The sequence below is a fragment of the Rhincodon typus genome, chromosome 2, assembly GCF_021869965.1.
Source record: "Rhincodon typus isolate 14 chromosome 2, sRhiTyp1.1, whole genome shotgun sequence".
NCBI classification, from domain to species: domain Eukaryota; kingdom Metazoa; phylum Chordata; class Chondrichthyes; order Orectolobiformes; family Rhincodontidae; genus Rhincodon; species Rhincodon typus.
This window is the reverse complement of record NC_063333.1, coordinates 96,545,462-96,563,590: the sequence shown is the minus strand read 5'-3', so window position 1 is coordinate 96,563,590 and position 18,129 is coordinate 96,545,462. Positions and strand designations below refer to the sequence as shown.

At 38.5% G+C, this 18,129-nt stretch overlaps 1 protein-coding gene across 1 annotated transcript in view; it reads left to right on the top strand.

Moving 5' to 3' along the window:
- The first annotated feature begins 278 nt into the window (after positions 1 to 278).
- tax1bp1b (Tax1 (human T-cell leukemia virus type I) binding protein 1b) overlaps positions 279 to 18,129 on the top strand; it is a 43,721-nt gene continuing 25,870 nt past the window's right edge. Inside the window, exons 1-6 of the mRNA XM_048610957.1 lie at positions 279 to 387; positions 761 to 948; positions 7,649 to 7,807; positions 11,665 to 11,813; positions 16,279 to 16,369; positions 17,209 to 17,394. Of these exons, the coding sequence (XP_048466914.1) occupies positions 889 to 948; positions 7,649 to 7,807; positions 11,665 to 11,813; positions 16,279 to 16,369; positions 17,209 to 17,394 (645 nt within the window). The 5' untranslated portion in view covers positions 279 to 387; positions 761 to 888. The remainder of the gene's footprint in view (positions 388 to 760; positions 949 to 7,648; positions 7,808 to 11,664; positions 11,814 to 16,278; positions 16,370 to 17,208; positions 17,395 to 18,129) is intronic.

The window sequence follows — 18,129 nt, the reverse complement described above, 5'->3', positions numbered from 1 at the left end:
TGGACTGGTGGAGACCTAGCTTATCTGTGATAGGACTGCAGCTCGTGCCATAGCATATAATATTGACTTTGCCTTAATGTGAACATTTATTGATTGTTACTGTTGCTTGTTATGTTGAATCATTTTTACATTGGATTTATCGAAAATTTTTTTAATATGTCTGATTTCAGAAGTATGTCACTAAGGTATTCTTCGGAATCAACATTTACAGTGGCAAAATGTACCTGAAGTTAAAATATTGAGATAAGGTATTGAGAAAGGTTCATGTATTTTCTCCTGTTTAGGTTGGTTGGAGCACTGCTCGTGATTATTACACATTCCTGTGGTCTCAAGTACCAGAAAATTATGCAGAAGGAGTTTCATTTAATCGTGTCATAGTTTTCCAAGGTAAGCAAACTTGAACACATTTGGAAGAATCCACTGCTGCTGCTTTTATGTAGCTGATTGTCTTGCATGAATTTTTACTGTGGCTGGAAGATTCTAGAATTGCAGAAATCAGGGAGCAACTATCAAGATGAATTTCAGTCGTGTATGTTGCCAGTGCATTGTTGGATATATCTTTGTCATTAGTGGTTGGTTTTGTGTAAGTTTAAATAACATGCATGGTACTGATTAGTTGAATTGTTTTCTGAACATCTGCAATGATTTTCTTTGATTTGAAACTGCTAAGTTAACACCTAGGATGAAGACTTTATAAAATTAAGTGAATTGGAACGTAAGTTAAGAAATATTTATATTAAAAATATGTATCTTGTAACAGGTTATTATCTTCCAAATGATGATGGAGAATTTTATCAGTTTTGCTATGTAACTAACAAGGGAGAAATCCGAGGAGCAAGCACACCTTTTCAGTTCCGTGTGCCGTCTCCCACAGATGATTTGCTGACCATGGAAGATGACACAAACTCTGACATGCTGGTGGTAACAACAAAAACAAGTTTTCTTGAGGTAGGATTCCTTGAATGTTAGTCTAATTCAAATGTTCAAAGTAGATGTTGTAGTAACCTAGTATACAGAATAAATCTAGGTCTTGTTGTCAAACAGAGATTTTATTGTATACAAATAAGTTGTAACAATTGTAACATTTAAAAAATGTCCATAGTGCAATTCTGTTCCAAGTTCAAATCTTTCAACTCTTTTAGTATTGGAATTGTTCTTTCTAATCAAGTGGAACAAATTAAAAAGACTTCTTCACCAATTCTGTAATCATACCCTTCTAATATAATTGAACATTTTGAACTCAATTGTGTTAACTTTGCCTTGATTGATTACGTAGTAAACCCGTAAGCATTTGTAGCTTTCAAATGGCGGCTTTATTTCAATTCAGTACTTCATACTTTTACACTACAATTATAAAGCATACCTACTCATTAGTCAGGGGCTGCTCATTTGTTAAATTGAGTGCCTTCAGTAGCCCATTGGATAAGGCAATTTTGGTGTTCTGAAGAAGTTTCTGGCTCAGTGTTTTTCTCTCCTGATAGATACTGCCAAAATTGCTGAGGTACTTCACAACGTTTTATTATTTTACTATCTAATGCTGTCCCTTAGGAGGCAGCTAGATTATTACAGTTGATTTCAACATTTCTGGATTTAGGATTCCTGCTCTAGAGCATCTACCCTTGCTGGAATATGTATGAATTGCTGACAAAAGACATAAGAAATGAACTGGAGTTGACCAACAACATAGCTGATCTCAGCTCCACCTTTTTGCACTATTCCCATGTCCTTTAGTATCAACCTTGGTCTTCAATATGTTCTACAAACGAATGCTCACAGCTTTCTGAGGTAGATCTGATTAATCCGAAACATTGTTGTATCTGAAGCTCACAGGAAGAATGGATACTTGTACCTCTTTAACAAAATTATAGAAAGTAATAGGTTCTAATGAAAGGTCATTCACTTGAAGCATTAGCTCTGTTTGTCTTTCCGTAGATGATAATACAGCTGCTGAGTGTCTTTTTCCTGGTGTAACGGTGAGTGAGGAAGCTTATTGCACCACCCCTCAAACTTTCAGCTAATCCTGTTGTTATTACTGTAAACTGAGCCATCAATGGCTCAGGTGGTTTTTTTTCCTAAATGCTTTTTGTGAGTTCAACAGCAGCAGCTTTAGATGTGATGTAGAGCAGTGGTTTTCAGCCAGTGTGCCACAATAAGGTGAGAAGTCTGCTGTGAAGGTAGGAACAGCTGCTAGTGTCTAGTGAACAGTGTTGTCACTCACTATATGGGGGAATGCACAACACACAGTGTCTGATTGATGCACAGTGATGTCACTCACTGTGCAGGACTCGTAAGTCTGTCACCTTTGGCTTTTGGCCCTGTACTGGGCTGAGCTAGTTAGATCGTGCACCGCTGCCAGAGCCAAAAGCACTGTGAGTGCAGGAGCTGCAGAGCACAGCGCCAGCCCTTTGTTGGAACTGAGTCTGGTTGAGGGGTTCAGCACAACACCTCACCTGAGTCCTGCATGATGGGGGCAACTGTTACCCAACCCGCCCTGCAGTCGGACTTTTGGTGACTGGGCCACATGGTGCCCTCTACAGGATGGTTGCGCATTCTGAGCAATGGCTGAATGGAGTGAGGAAGCTGCAGCAGGGACTCACTGATCATTCTGTGTCTCCATTCCTACTGTGGCGCAGTAAATGTTACGTTTATGAGCACTCAATTCAGCTGAGAAAAGTGTGCTGTATGGAATTGTTTGTCTCATTGAAGTGTGCTTTGATACTGAAAAGATTGGGAGCCAGTGCTGTGTGCAGGAGAGAAAAATCTTTTTTTTTAAAGTCGGATTGACCCCCGTGGCATCAATTTAGGCCAGCATTTATTGCCCATTCCTAATTTCACTTGAAACTGCAGTCCATGTGACAAAGATATATTTACGGTGCTGTTAAGGAGAGACTTCCAGGACTGTGACCCAGCTACGGTGATATAATTCCAACTCAGGATGGTGTGTGGCTTGGAGCAGCACATTTGGGTTGTGGTGGTCCCATGGGACTGCTGCTGCTGCCAGTCTTGGTGGTAGTGGTTGTCAATTTGGAAGGTGCTGTCTCAAGAGCCTTGGTGAGTTGTTACAGTACTTCTTGTTGATGATGCACTGCTGCCATCATGTGCAGATGGTGGAGGGAATGCATGTTGAAGCTGCTAGATGGGGTGGCAATCAAATGAATTGCTTTGTCTTGGATATTTTCAAAAATTCTCGAATGTTGTTAGAGCTGCAGTCATTCAATCAAGTGGAGACCCTTCTATCCCATGTCTTATACATGGTGTACAACCTTTGAGGAGTCATTAAGTGAATTACTCTCAGCAGATTTTCCAGCTGTTTTGACCTGCACTTGCAGTTACAGTATTTATATGACTCTTTCAGTTCAGTTTTAGGTCATTGATTATCCCCATGATGCTGACAGTGGTGGATTCAGCAAATGGAATGGCATTGAATGCCAGAAGCTGATGGTTGGGTTTTCTCTTGTTGGAGATGGTCTTGCTTGCCACTTGTATGATGTGACTTTTAGATTCCACTTTTTATTCCAAGCCTTGGTGTTGTCCAGGTCTTGCTGAATTTGAACAGAGACTGCTTAAATATCTGGTGATTCACAAATGGTGTTGAACATTGCGCAATCATTAGTGAACATCCCTACCTCTGACCTTATGAAGTTAGATGGATAGAATGTCATGGAAGTAGATGAAAATGGTTATGCCCAAGACAACACCCTGAGGAACTCTTGCTATGATGTCCTGGAGCTGAGATAATTGACTTGTGAAAAACATAACCGTATTCCTTTGGTGCTAGGTGTAGTCAAATGCAACATTGATGTCAAGGGCAGTCAATCGCATCTCCCCTCTTTTAGACCAAGTCTGTATGAGATCAGGAGCTCGGTAGGCCTGGTTATCAAGCGTTACTGTGCAACGTTTTGCTGAGTACCTGCCAGATAGCCCTGTTGACAACTCAATCCATCACAAGCTAGATCGGGAATAACTGATAGGGCAGTAATTGGCCAGTTTGGATTACTCTTGCTTTTTGTGTATGGGCCATAGCTGGGAAATTGCCCACATTGCCGGATGGATCCAAGTATCGACGCTAACTGGATCAGCTTGTTGAGGGGCATGACGAGTTCTGGAGCATGTCTTCAGTTCTTTTGCCGGAATAGACCCATATCGGGACCGTACTATTACAATACCTAGTGCCTTCAGTCATTTCTTGATGTCATATGGATTGAATTGGCTGCAGGCTGGCACCTGAGGCACTGTGTAATCTCAGTACAAAGCTGAAATCGATCATCAACCCAGTGCTTGTTGCTGAAGATTCTTGCAAACGCTCCAATGTTGACTTTTGCACTGACATGATGGATTTCTGTCATTGAGGCTGAGTATATCCTCTTCCAGTTATTTGTTTCGTTGTCCACAGCATTCAAGACCATTCACAGGCCTGCAGACCTGAGATCTGATCACTTATTTGTGGAGTTCCTTGATTCTTAATAACGTGTTACTAGGCTTGGCCCCTGGTTTGATGGTATTGGTGGAGTAGGAGACTGTCATGAGGTTACAAATTGTAATTGAGTACAATTCTGCTGCTGCATTTGGTTCATCGTACCTCATTAGTGCCTGTTTTTAAGTTGTACTGGATCTGCTCAAAATCCATCCCATTCAGCATGTTGTTTGTGCCAGACAAGACAGAGGAGAGTTTCCTCAGTGTGAAAGGAAGACTTGGTTTCCACAAGAATTGTGTGGTGGTGTATCCTACTGATATGATATTGGGATTAATTGTACCTGCATAAAGGAGGTTGGGAAAGATAAATTAAAGTATGCTTTTTCCATTTTTTACTGGTCCTCTCAACACCTGCCACAAATCCAGTCCGGGAATCACGATCTCTAGAGCTCAACCAGTTGGTCAGTCATGGTTGTTGCTGAGTCATTCTTGATGATGGACTTTACAGTCTCTCACTTGGACTACATTCTGTATCCTTGCATCTTCCAAGTGCTGTTCCATGTGGAGGAGTATTGATCAATCAAGTGTAGGTACTAGGTGGTAATCAGCAGGAGGTTTCCTCATCTGTGTTTGACCTTTTACCATGTATCATCATGGGAACTGGAATTAATATTGAGAACTCTCAAGACAGCTCATTCCCAAATGTATAGCACTGTGCTCCCACCTCTCAGTAGTTTATCCAGCCAGTGGGACAGGACGTACCAGGGATCGTGATGGTGATGTCTGGGAAATGTTCTATAAGATACTATCCTGTAAGAGAGGCTGTGTCAGGATTTTGCTTGATTAGTTTGCAGTACAGCTCTCCTGGTTGTTAGTGAGGAAGATTTTGTTGTGTTGACAGCATGTAGTGTGCCATTGTTTTTAGTGAATGTTCCTGGTCATTGCTGGGTGGTTTGTCTGGTTTTGTTCCTCTAATCAGACATTGTGACAGGTGCAACTGAGTTGTTTGCTCAGCCATTTTCAGAGGGCCTTAAAGAGTCAACTACGTTGTTTCGGGTGAGATCACGTAAGGGTGGTAAATTTACTGAATTAGATGGGTTTTTAAGACAATAACAGTTTAATGGTTATCACTAGATGTGCTATTAATTCCAGAATCTCAGCCTGGGTCTTTGAATTGTTAGTCCAGTAACAGTATCACTTTGTCTCATCTTTTGATGGCTGTCAGGTCATCCCTGATAGTTATTGGAGGAAGGCCAATCAAACTTGGAACTTGTTGCATTTGAATATCTTGACAAGGCTAACTGTGTAGACTGCTGCACAGTTATTATTCTGGAACAAAGATATGTGAGAAGCCAGTACTTGCATAACAATGACCAATAAGGGAATAACACCTTCAGTAGGTCTATATTCTCTGGAGTTTTGCAAAGTGAGAATTGATCAGATTAACCTGAGAAGGATCTTAACCAGGTAAAAACTGAAAAGTTGTTTTCCTGGTTTACGGAATTACAGCATGGGGCTCATCACAATTACGTGGTTGATCATTCAGAACAGATGAGAAATTTCTTCAATCAGAAGTTTGTAAGTCTTTAGAATTCTTAGCCTCAGTGGGTTGTGGATGCTGGATCATTGAAAATACTTAAGGTTTACATTGGCAGATTTTTGATCTTTTGATGAATTAATGAAATGAGAAGTGTGCAGGCAAGTGAATTTGAATTTGAAGATCAGCCATGAGTATGTTAAATGGAGGAGCTGGCTCGATACTCCCATGCCTCTTTCTTCTGCTGTTATGTTATGAAAATTGCCAGTAATATTTACATAGTTTGAATCTCAACATCATTTTGGTAAAATAGCATTTTGCAGCCTTGTTCTGATGTCTAACCATTTGCTTACCTGCATTTTGAGTTTTATAAGGTAATATTTCCTTCATCAGATGCTTGTAGCAATTCAGCTCTAGCCCACTAAATCTAATTTTAAGCAAGTTAATATGGTTATAGAGACATGGAGTAATACAGTACTGAAACAGAACCATCCATCCAACTCATTGACTCTACTTTGGCTACCTATTAACGCAATTTAGTTTAAAAATGTCCATTTAATGTCCTCTCCAGTGACATTCCATAATTGCTGCATGGTGTTTTTGGATATATGGCTTTCAGAAGTATGAAACCTGCTGCCGATTCAGTAAAGGGTCTCAAGCAACTGTTATATTCACTGCAAGGCTTTGCAGGCTAAACAAAACCTGAGTTTTATTATTCCAAGTACATGGCTCACGTTCAGTTTTGTCAGTTTTCCAACTATCCCAAAATATTGTGTCATGGGTATGATAAATATAACTGTGAATTAATTAACCTCCATAGTTTTAACTTTTCTGATGGCCCTATAATACCTGTATAAGTAAGGTATTTCTCCCTTAAACCTGTCAAAGGTATACAGTTTTAGAAGGTATCACAGAAAAATCAAATCTTCACTGCTGCAAAACCTGCTTTGGTATTATGCATAAAAGATTATCCACAAGACCACAGTAAGGTTTTGAGCAGACATAACATTAGCCATAGGGTGCATCTGGAGGTTTTTCTCCTGTTTCATTGCACAGAAACCTTTTAAGTCTGTGCTCATTATTTCACTTGTCAATTATACTTAGAAGCAATGTGGCCAAGGCTCTGAAATAAATTCTGTATGCCATACTGGCACAATTTACTTTTGGTCGACAGAGTTTACCACAGAGGACATCATGACAATCATTCAGAACACACGTTTGGCAAAACTATTTTGGTACAATAACTCTGGATAGATTCTCCCTGCACATCTCTTTCCAACTTAATTTTCTGCCATGATCTTTGTAACTAAAACACACAAATCAGGTGGAAGTTATGTCAGTTTTTAAACTTGTAACTGACCAAGCAATGCTTCGTTTTGGGCCAGTTATAGAATCTGCTCAGTTGGATGGAAGCCAGAAATAATTACAGTCATAGTTGACAGCAGGTTTGGAGGTTAATTGAATCTGCATGCATCATATAATTATCATTCTGGGAAGTACATATAGAGATAAAAATGCAGTGGCAAAATAGTTAATAAATAGTTCTTCCAGTTAACGAAGGAATGTTAAAGCTGTGGTCATTTCATTTTTAGTCTGTGTTGTAAAGTTTGAATTTTTGTTTTAACTTGCCTTTTTGAACATTGAAATTAGCTTGTGAATTCGATGTGATAAATTGGATCTCTAATTTACATATTCAGCAAAAGATTGAACTGCTACTGAAAGAAAAGGAGGAGATGTTGAAAACTAAATCTGAACTTGAAGAGGAAGTACTCCAATTAGGTGAGCGAATGGAAAAGATTGAAAAAGAAATCCATCATGAAAAAGAAGTCTGTGACCAAATTAAAAAGGATTACAAGGTAAGCGTTTCAAAGGATTTTAGAGTTCTGATAATTTGTTTCTTGCCCTTAGAAGATGAAGGAAGATTTCTGAGCTTAATTTTCTGTTTTGTATAGGAAAAATACAGTAATTTTTGTGAACACTCAAAAATACTGTTTCCAATGACTACAACACCTTTTTTTTAAGCTGTGATTTCCAGCATTTTTTTCCAGTACAGATTTCTGCATCAGAAATAATTTGCTCCAAGTTTGGTGAAGTCCCTTATAGAGAAGGGCTAAGCTGTTGTGTGAGTCCTTTATATTCGTCTAGAAGGCGACATGGGTTTGACCACTTCCAGAAAGTCATCCATATACTTAGTGTGGAGTAAATTGCAGATTCCACTGTGTTTCTAGGCCAGTTAGAACTAGATTGACGGACCGGTCTTGAATGTCAATATCTCCTTTGCACTAAGCAAAGTTGCCCTGCTGTGTCAAGGTACTCGCCTATACCTACTATACCTTAGTCAGGCAAAAAAATTAAGTGCTTCTGTAATTAACAAATCTTAACCGGGGCAGTGTTTATCTGGTCATTATCTCATTATGATTTGTTGGACCTTGTAGTACGCAAAGTGACTCATTCACTTCCTGCATTTACAATGGCGCTGAATTTCAGCAAAGTACTTGATTAACTATAAAACACTTCTGGACATAACAAAAATATTAAAAAATTGTTGCATCATGTCAGTCTTTTTTTCTTTTTGCTTCCTTTTTTTTAAATCAAATGTATATTTGGAATAGATAGTACTTGGGCCAACTAAGACTTAACATTCTTAAGTTATTGACAGATATTTTCCATTTGATTTGCAAGGTTTTCTGTAAGACTTTTTAATTTTTAGCCCCAGAACCATATGACTAACGTAATGGCTTTGTGAGTAATGCAAGTTGCTAACTGGTTGCCTGCCTTTAATACTAAATTGGACTTTTTAAAATTGAAGCAATACATTTATTTTGTAGATATGTATTTTTAGTCTTTATGACTTGTTATAAAGTAGAGGTTGACCCCCGTCTGATAACTAAAACTAAAATTAAAACACCCAGAGAAGGTCGCCTCACCTCATAATCTGTTAAAGGAAAGGTGAAAATCGGTATAACCTGCTTCTCACCTCCCAATCTGTTATAATGGAGAGAGGAAATAAAATGAACTCCTGATAGTCACTTGTTGATTGTAGAGTGACTAATTTATTTACCTAACCCTAACAGTTAACAAATTAACAGAACTACTAACAAACCGAACAATATGCCCCTTAACTACTAATTATTTCTGAATGAAACAGAATTCTAATGGCATGCTGTTCCAGTAGAATTAAGTCCCATCTATATAAATCCAAAAAAAATTAAGACTTAATCTCTCAATTACAACCAGGTTAAGTTTTCCAGAATGTCCTTTGCCTTCTCTGCTGTCGTCCAGTCAGGAATGCCATCCTCCGTGGAATTCTTGTATCAGAAGTATTAGCTAAGAGTTCCGTAGTACCTTTTAGTTAGATGGCGCTTACTCTGAGAGCGTTGAGATTTCTGTGAGAGCCAGGGAGTTTCTCTTCAGAAGGTAGTTCACTTTCACACCGATTTTCAAATGCCCCCTTCTGTTATACCCTTGATGATCTATTAATTTCTTACAATAGGTTTGGCCCTGGGTTGTTAAAACCACTAGATTTAAATTTAATTGTTTTTGTTTTGGTTTCTAAGTGCCTGGTTTAAATTAATTGGCTGATTTTCAAACTGTTTGCCTTAAGAACAAAACAAACTATTGCCTGAGTTGTTGACCACACAGCCTTTTGATACAATGTTTCAATTTCAGGAGGTCTCTGTGCACCTGCCCTTTTGTTTTCTTTAATTTCCAAGCCAAAAAAAACATAATCGTTTAAAGGGACCGTGCACTGTTCCCCTCCCTATCATTTTACAAACAAATTCTGATGCCCTGCCTTCCAATCCACCAGTACTCTTCACAACTTCACAACAGACTTGAAAAACAACTATTCATTTTACAAGCCATTCAATTTAAAAATTGCAACAAAAATTGTTTAGAAATCCGGCAGAGTAATTTTCGACTGCTGTTTGATATTTGAACATTTGAGCATCTCTTACAGTACAGACCTAATAGTTAAGATATCTTTTATAGCAGAAATAGAAGGTATTGTGTTGTGCAAAGTGAATTTTCATGAACAAAATCTTAAATATGCCTTCATAGCTCCTTTATATTTGGTGATATTAATGTGATATGAGCATATTATGGCTTTTTATTTTTTTTTGGATAATTATCCAAATTGGACCTTTTCTGGTAATAATTGCTTTGCCAAAAGTTCAATCTGTGTTTGATTTTCGATTGCAATTTCAATGTACTTCAAATTAGGCAATATTACCTGTGATCTTAGTATGTTAAAAGTAAAGATCTGGTTCCAAGCATAAGAGCAGTGCCGTATTTTGGCAATGACACTTGTTGGAGATCTGAAGTTGTATTTATTTCCATAATTCTTAAATCTGCAGAATTCTATCTGTTGGTAGGAAGAAGGATAAAGATTAGTGGAAGGAAGAGAGGAGAAGTTAGCACTATACATGGAAAGAATTGTTTTAAAGGAAAGGTTGTTGATTTCATACTTGCCACGTGTTTGGTGTTGAATCTTCTAGCTTGAAAGTTGTCCCAGAGGGGTTGTGTGGCACAATGGTAGTGCTTTTACCCCTGAGTCAGGAGGCCTGGTGTCAAGTCCCAGTTGTTCCATAGATGTATACGGATGGCCCCTGCAAATGCGCATACTTATAAATGAACAGTTTTTAATATTGGTGATCTTGTGGAACATTATCACTGCACCTACCTCTGAGTCATGAGGTCCAGGTTCAAGTCCCACCTGCTCCAGAGGTGATAACATGTCTGAACTAGTTGATTCAAAAAATACTAAAGAAAAGCTGAGTTCTCAATACCAAGGGCAATTTAGTGATTGGGGGGAAAAAAAAAAGACATTGTGTCTGTCAGAGCTTTGCTAGATAGAAAAGAAATGGAAGTTGACCCATTAAGGGCTCTTGTGATGAGGTGGTAATTTTCCCTATGAATGAACCAGGACATCTGGGTTCAGGTCTCACCTACTCCAGAAGTGTATAACAACTTTTCTGAACAGGTTTATGATAAAATGGCTATAAGTTGTTCCAAGAACCCTGGATATATCCCAGGATCAGGAACTTTGAACAGAATTTGCTTAATTACGTTTTTTTACGTACTTTCCCGAACCAGTCCATCATATTGATGGTTTGTGCGTGCCCAGATGCAGGTGTTGCTCGGCCCCTGTTGGCCTCCTTATCTCTCTCTTCAGTCTCATCACAAACTTTGTTTCTGTTAATGCTGCATCCTGTAGATCTTGAAAGTAACTGCCTTAAGGAAGGTTTTAAAGAACAAAGATCTTGGTTACATGGTAATCAAAGGTTCTTTTGTTTACTAGTTTACTGCACACCCCTAAGTTAGAATCAAAACCATAGATCATCAACTTCCTCCTCTTTGACTAGTGAGTGATGAAAGAGCCTGTGACATTGGCTGAAATGGGTATGACTTGAGTCGGGTTGTTGCTTGACTAGTGAGATAGCTGTCCCAATTTTTGCATAAGTTGCAAGATTTGCACAAAGATTGCAACAGTTAAGCTCAATTAAGTCTAAGTATTTGCTGTGAATACAAGTTCAAATTTGGCGCCTGTGGTGAAGTGGTAGTGTCCCTACCTCTGGGCCAAGATGTCAAGGTTCAAGCCCTATGTGCCATAGAAGTGTGTCAGAATGTCCAAACAGATTCATTAAAAACAATTCTAATTTGTTGTCTTGCTCAATTCCCTTCTTCATTGGTTTTTGTTCACATTTATAACTAGGATCTCTTCCAGAGTTCAGAAGCCTTAAAACTTGAGAAAGAAGACATTGAGAAAAGATTTAAGGAAGCAGTCGCAAAAATTGCTCAACTTGAAGAAGATATCGTAACTGCAAACCAGAAAGCCATTGTAAAGGAAACTGAATTAGACAGGTATGAAAACTTTCCTGTGCTGTGGAGTTAGCTTCCTATATGAATTCATAATTATAGGAAAATCTTATGATTTGCCATGGGCGTTTAGTTTTTACCCCTCCATAGCATATGAACACGTCCTCATGTCAGTCATCAATGTTATATTCTCTTCCTAACCAACCCCATCGTCACCAAATTGATGTTGCTTGTCTTCCTGCCTTTTTTTGTTCAGCAGCAAACTATTGCAAATGTTTATTTTCATATACGAGATATATTTGCCAGTAATTGCTGGAATAAGGTGAGGTGAGAGTGATTTGCCCTTGACACAAAGGTAATGTTTGAGGGAGTGTGACATCAAAGAGTCTGAGCAAAATTCAATTCCGTCAGAGTTGCAGGGGAAGCTACTGTGATGGCTGGTGCCATAGCTAGGACAAAGCAAGGTGGCTTCTGGTTAGGATTAGAATCGGATCATCTAAATCCCAAAACATTGTTGCAGGATTTCCTCAGAGCAGGTCCACCCGTTTTCCCTAGCTTGTTCAATGACCTTTTCTCCATTGTCGTGCTAGAGTTTTGTTGTGAGTAACTTTCATTGTCACTCCGTCAAACCTAATTATCAAATACAAGACAAGAGTGGAACACTGTTCGCTTGCCTGGCTGCAAGCAGTCCCATCTACTTTCATGAAGCTCAATGCTGCTCGTGGCTCAGAGATTGGTGTTTGAAAAATAGGTTTTGATTCATGGGGCACTGGCACCAGCACTGTTAAAGGTATGAGCTGTACTGTTGGGTTGGTCTTGACCTGAACACTGCTGGAACCAGTATTCTTACACCTGAAGCAGTAGAGAGCACTTCAAATTAAGTTGCAAGGGCAAGGGTTCAAATGAGAGTCGATAAGTTAAAGGGAAATTGCTTAACAAGAGACCAATGTAATGAAGAAGTTAATGATATTCAGAATATGGCAAGAAGAGGCAGAATGTGCAAACTTGATGTGCTCATAGATAACAGGCTCAAGAGGCTGAAGGGCTAACTCGTGTTCCTTCTACTTACGATCTTACGAGGCTATAGATTTCAAAAAATAGTAAATAAAGGCTCTGATAGCAAAACATAGCATTTGTAAGAAATGAAATGAATTAATGGCTCAGATCAAAAGCAATTACAGATACTTGCTGCAAGATAACAGGCTGGAATGTGAATGTTCATGTGTACAGGGCACTTGTTCTGCAGATCAAAATCTTTATTAAATTTGGGAGCAATAAAAAAAATCGTTAAGTTAAAGAAGTGGCAGTCAATAGTTGGACTCAACAGTAACTACACCATAGGACTGCTTTCTCTAGGTCAATTGAAATGGACAATAAATTCTTGTCTTAATAGCATTGCTCATGTACCAAATGAATTTTAAAAAATATTCCACGAGCAGCACTAATTTCTTTTCTTTGCTATTTTGGACACTGAATCTAATAGCAGAAGTGAGTTTAAACAGAAAGTAATCAAAATCTCTGGGATCAGGTGGGAGGGGAAATGCAAAATATATACTGGAAAAGAAATGACAAAAGTCCCATGAAGTAGCAACAAAAAATGTTTGACTGAAGTTAATTTCAATTCACTGCCTTGAAAGGTCTTTTTGAAACAAAACACATATATAGTCATAGAGCGTGGAAACAGACTCTTTGGTCCAACCAATCCATGCCAACCATAATCCCAAACTAAACTCGTCCCACCTGCCTGCACTTGGCTCATATCCCACCAGACATTTCTTTTTCATATACTTAACTAAATATCTTTTAAATGTTGTAACTGTACCCACAGCCACCACTTCTTCTGGAAGTTCATTCTGAAAATGAACCATTCTGTGTATTTTTTTTAAAAATTGCCCCTCCTGCCTTTTGTAAATCTTTCTGCTCTCTCACCTTAAAAATATGCTCCGAAGTCTTGAAAGCCCTCACCCTAGGGAAAAGACACCTGCCATTCACCTTATCTATAGCTCTCATTATTTTGTAAATCTCTATAAGATCATCTGTCAATTTCCTATGCTCCAGTGGAACAAGTTCCAGCCTATCCAACCTCTGCTTATAACTCAAACTCTCCTTTCCTGGCAACATCCTGGTAAGTCTCTTCTGAATCCCCTCAGTTTTAACAATATCCTTCGTAGAACAAGGTGACCAAAACTGGACACAGTCCTCTAGAAGAGGCTTCACTGACATCTTGTAAATCCTCAACATAATGTCACAAATCTTATACTGAAAGGTCTGAGCAATGAAGGCAAGCATGCTGAATACCTCCTTAACCACCCTACGTATATGTGGTGCAAACGTCAAAGAATTACATACCTGAACCCCTAGGTCCCTCTCTTTTACAACACTACCCAAGGCCCTATTTTTAACTGTATAAGTCCTGCCCTTGTTTGTTTTACCAAAATGCAATATCTCTCATTTATCCAAATTAAGCTCTTATGGGAACATGTTCAATCTTCAGCCCATTGACCCACTTGATCAAGATCTCTTTGTGATCTTTGATAACCTTCTTCACTGTCCACTGTACCACCAATCTTGGTGTCATCCACCAATTTACTAACCATGCCTTCTATATTCTCATCCAAATCATTTATATAAGTGACAAACAAAAGTGGATCCAGTATTGATCCCTGTGGAACAGGCTGGTCACAGACCTGCAGTCCGAAAAACAACCCTCCACCATCTTTGTGTCCAGCTGTTAATCCCATTTTGTGTCCAATTGGCAAACTCATTCTAAATCCCATTTAATCTAATTTTGCTAGTCAATCTATGTTGTGGAACCTTGTCAAAACCTTTACTAAAGTCTAAGTAAACAGTGTTGGGCAGCATGCTGGCTCAGTGGTTAGCACTGCTGCCTCATAGCGCCAGGGACCCAGGTTCAATTCCATCCTTGAGCAACTGTCTGTGTGGAGTTTGCACATTCTCCCAGTGTCTGCGTGGGTTTCCTCCAAGTGCTCCGGTTTCCTCCCACAGTCCAAAGATGTGCAGGGTAGGTGGGTTGGCCATGCTAAATTGTCCGTAGTGTCCAGGGATGCCTAGATTATGTGGGTTAGACATGGGGAAATGCAGGGGTAAGGAGAATGAGTCGGGGTAGGATGCTCTTTGGAGGGGGCAGTGTGGACTTGTTGGGCCGAATGGCCTGTTTCTACACTGTAGGGATTCTATGAATGTCTACCTCTCTGCCCTCAATCATCTTTGTTACTTCCTCAAAAAACTCAGTCAAGCTTCTGAAGCATAATTTTCCTCACACAAAGCCATGCCTACTGTTCCTAATGTCCTTGCCTCTCCAAATACATATAAATCCCATCTTTCAGAATCACTCCCACCAACTTACCCACCACCAAAGTCCGACTCACAGGTCTATAATTCCCAGGCTTCTCCTTACATCCCTTCTTAAACAAAGGCAAAAACACCAAATCTGTTCAAATGTTAGTTGTATTGAGTTGAAATCATTTAATGTGAGAGATTCATGATTACGTATAATTATCTAAAATGTGTTCATTCTTCCATTGAAATGTCAATTGCAGAAAAATTTGAAAGGGCTTTTATGATCAGCTCCGATAAGACACTTAATCAAGACAATTTGTCCAAAATACAAATCCTACAGCCAGTTGAAACATTGTAATTCAAGCCAATCTCATTGCCTGTTTGTATAATTTTATTAAGTAATTCGATGCTTACATTCTGATTTTTATTGAATTTTGAGATAAATAAGAAACAGATGATTTTGTTTCCTGATACATGCTTTAATGGAAAGAGATATCTTGCCTAAGCTTCCATTCAGAATTGTTTTCATCTTAAACAACTTTGGTAAAGTGTTAGTTAAATTGTATTACACTATTATTTGTGAAATATATTTTGGTCGAAGTAAAAGTCATACTTTTACCTCAGTAGTTAAGTGATGTATTATCTTAGTTAGTTACTGTTCTATAAAAATAGCCAAATAACTCTGACATGTAGGCCATAATGTTGCAGTGGGCCTGGCAGACTCTTGAGCTGTGAAATTATTTGTACAAAAATGGAGACAACTTATCATTTTACCACTTCAGCTCCTTTTGCAGAAAATACCTTCATAGATTTTTTAAAAATGAGTGCTAAAACGATCAGTTATAATGGATTTCAGGTTATCATCAAAACACGCCAGACCTTTCTTGCATTTTGAAATGAAGTTCTCACTTCAATTTGTTTAAAAATTCTATTACAAGTTAACAATTTCTTAAGACTGTGTCAGTTTTCAAATGTTTGGTTTTTTTGTTTCAGGATTGAAACGTTATATTTTGTTACAGCCTGAGTTTGTGTTATGTGAGAATGTTGAAGATGCATACTGCAGCACTGCATGAGGACAAACTTTAGTTTGTGGCATTAAAACGGTTTTATTAATAGGACCTTTTTCGGGCATTGTTACATTTTGATGTCACTTATACTTTCTTGAGATTTATATTGTGACCTAGTTAAAAGTATGCCATTGCTTCCCCAGCATAAAGCACAAACTGAGGAGACTCATTGTTGAAAAAGAGCAACTTGAATTGCAGTTGAAGAATGAAAAGGATGAGAAAGAGCTTTACAAGGTAAAAGGTGTAATAACTTTTGGTTTCTTGGGTTAAATTTATGTTATAATATAATGGCCATACAGGTAAGAAAAGCCTAAGGTTTGTTTACACTGTATAAAATCAAGAAACTAGTATTAGGATCCCAGTATTTAGCTTCGAAGATAATTTCTTATTAATAAACCCAGAGCACATCAACCCGATGTGCAACTGTTGCACAGCTGAGAACATGAAGCAAGAGTTCTGGAAAGGGACACATTCAGGATCTTTTCCATTTCTTGACTTCACCATGCTTATGGGCACAAATGATCTTCATGTCTTACTGAAAAGCACGCGGAAGGCAATAAAGTTTACTTGGTTGGCTAAAATTTTGGCTTCTGGCAGTTACCAAAGAGGAATTTGTACAAAAAGTAACTGTTACCTGTTCACTCTCACCATTGACTGTCCTCAATGTAACGTAATACATGTGCATGGTCATCTGAATTATAAACTCTTCATGTGGCCCAGTGTCAGATCATCTCATTTAATTTTGAAATGCCATTTTATTCTTCCACTTCCAAATAATTAACCATTGTAATAATTAATATTTAGTTGTTTGTTTCTTTTGTGCTCGTAAGATAAATATACTGACCTTGTATTGCAGTGGCTTTTCAGAAGGTTATCCATTCAAATTCCATGTAGATCTTGGCCATTCTTTTTCAAATCTATTTAGGTTTGAAGTAATCTTTTGGTGTTTGTGCATGATGTTCCTTTACATGTTTAATTTAGGTTCACAAAAATGTTCATTTGCTAGGCATTTGATTTCTATTAGATAGTAAACAAAATAATTAACTTGTATGAGTAATTTCAATTATTTGCAGGTCCATGCAAAAAATACAGAAATTGAAAACACAAAGCTGGTTATGGAGATGCAGTCTGTTAAAAATCTCGATGCAAATAAAGAAAACATGCTGGCACATTTCAAGGAAGAAGTGGGAAGGCTACAGCAATGTTTGTCAGAAAAAGAAAAATTGCAAAAGGAACTGTTAGTTAATGCTTCTAACATGGTAAGAAATGCTGACTGAAAAGGCAGTCTTTTAAAATATCATGAGTTCCTCTCAAAACTACTTGAGGTGGCTCAGCCAGCAAGAGATGAACACATTGTGTCTGCAAACCCTGCTGACAGTGAGAGGAGAGTTAGAGCAGGCGATGAATGCCCACAGGAAAAGACAAATGAAGTGCTAATGGGTAGTGAAAGAGAAAAATTTCAGTGCGAAATAGATGCAGTTCCTTGGTGTGAGTAATCAGAAGTAGGTTTATTTAGAGCTAAGATAACAAGGTGTAGAGCTGGATGAACACAGCAGGCCAAGCAGCATCAGAGGAGCAGGAAGGCTGACGTTTCGGGCCTAGACCCTTCAGCGAACAAAGAGGTGATCGTGCTCTTAAATTTTTAAGTATAATGTTGAGTCCTGAAGGCTGTAAAGTGCTAAAATGGAAAACAGGGTACCGTCTTCGAGCTTGTGTGAGCATCGCTGGAGCCTTGAAGTAGACTTAAAGCACAAATGTTAACCCGACATCAAGATGGTGTATTTGAAATGGCTAACAATTGCAAGGTCAGAGTCATTATTAGGGGCAGACTGGAAGTGTTTTGCAAAGCACTCATTCAGTCTGGAAAATAGAGAGGAGGCTGCAATCAATGCTGAGCATCCTCACCATTTGTTCCACTTATTTGTCCCTTTTGTCAATAACAGAAAGGAAACTTAAACAAAAACCGAGATTGCTAGAGCATATCAACAGGTTTT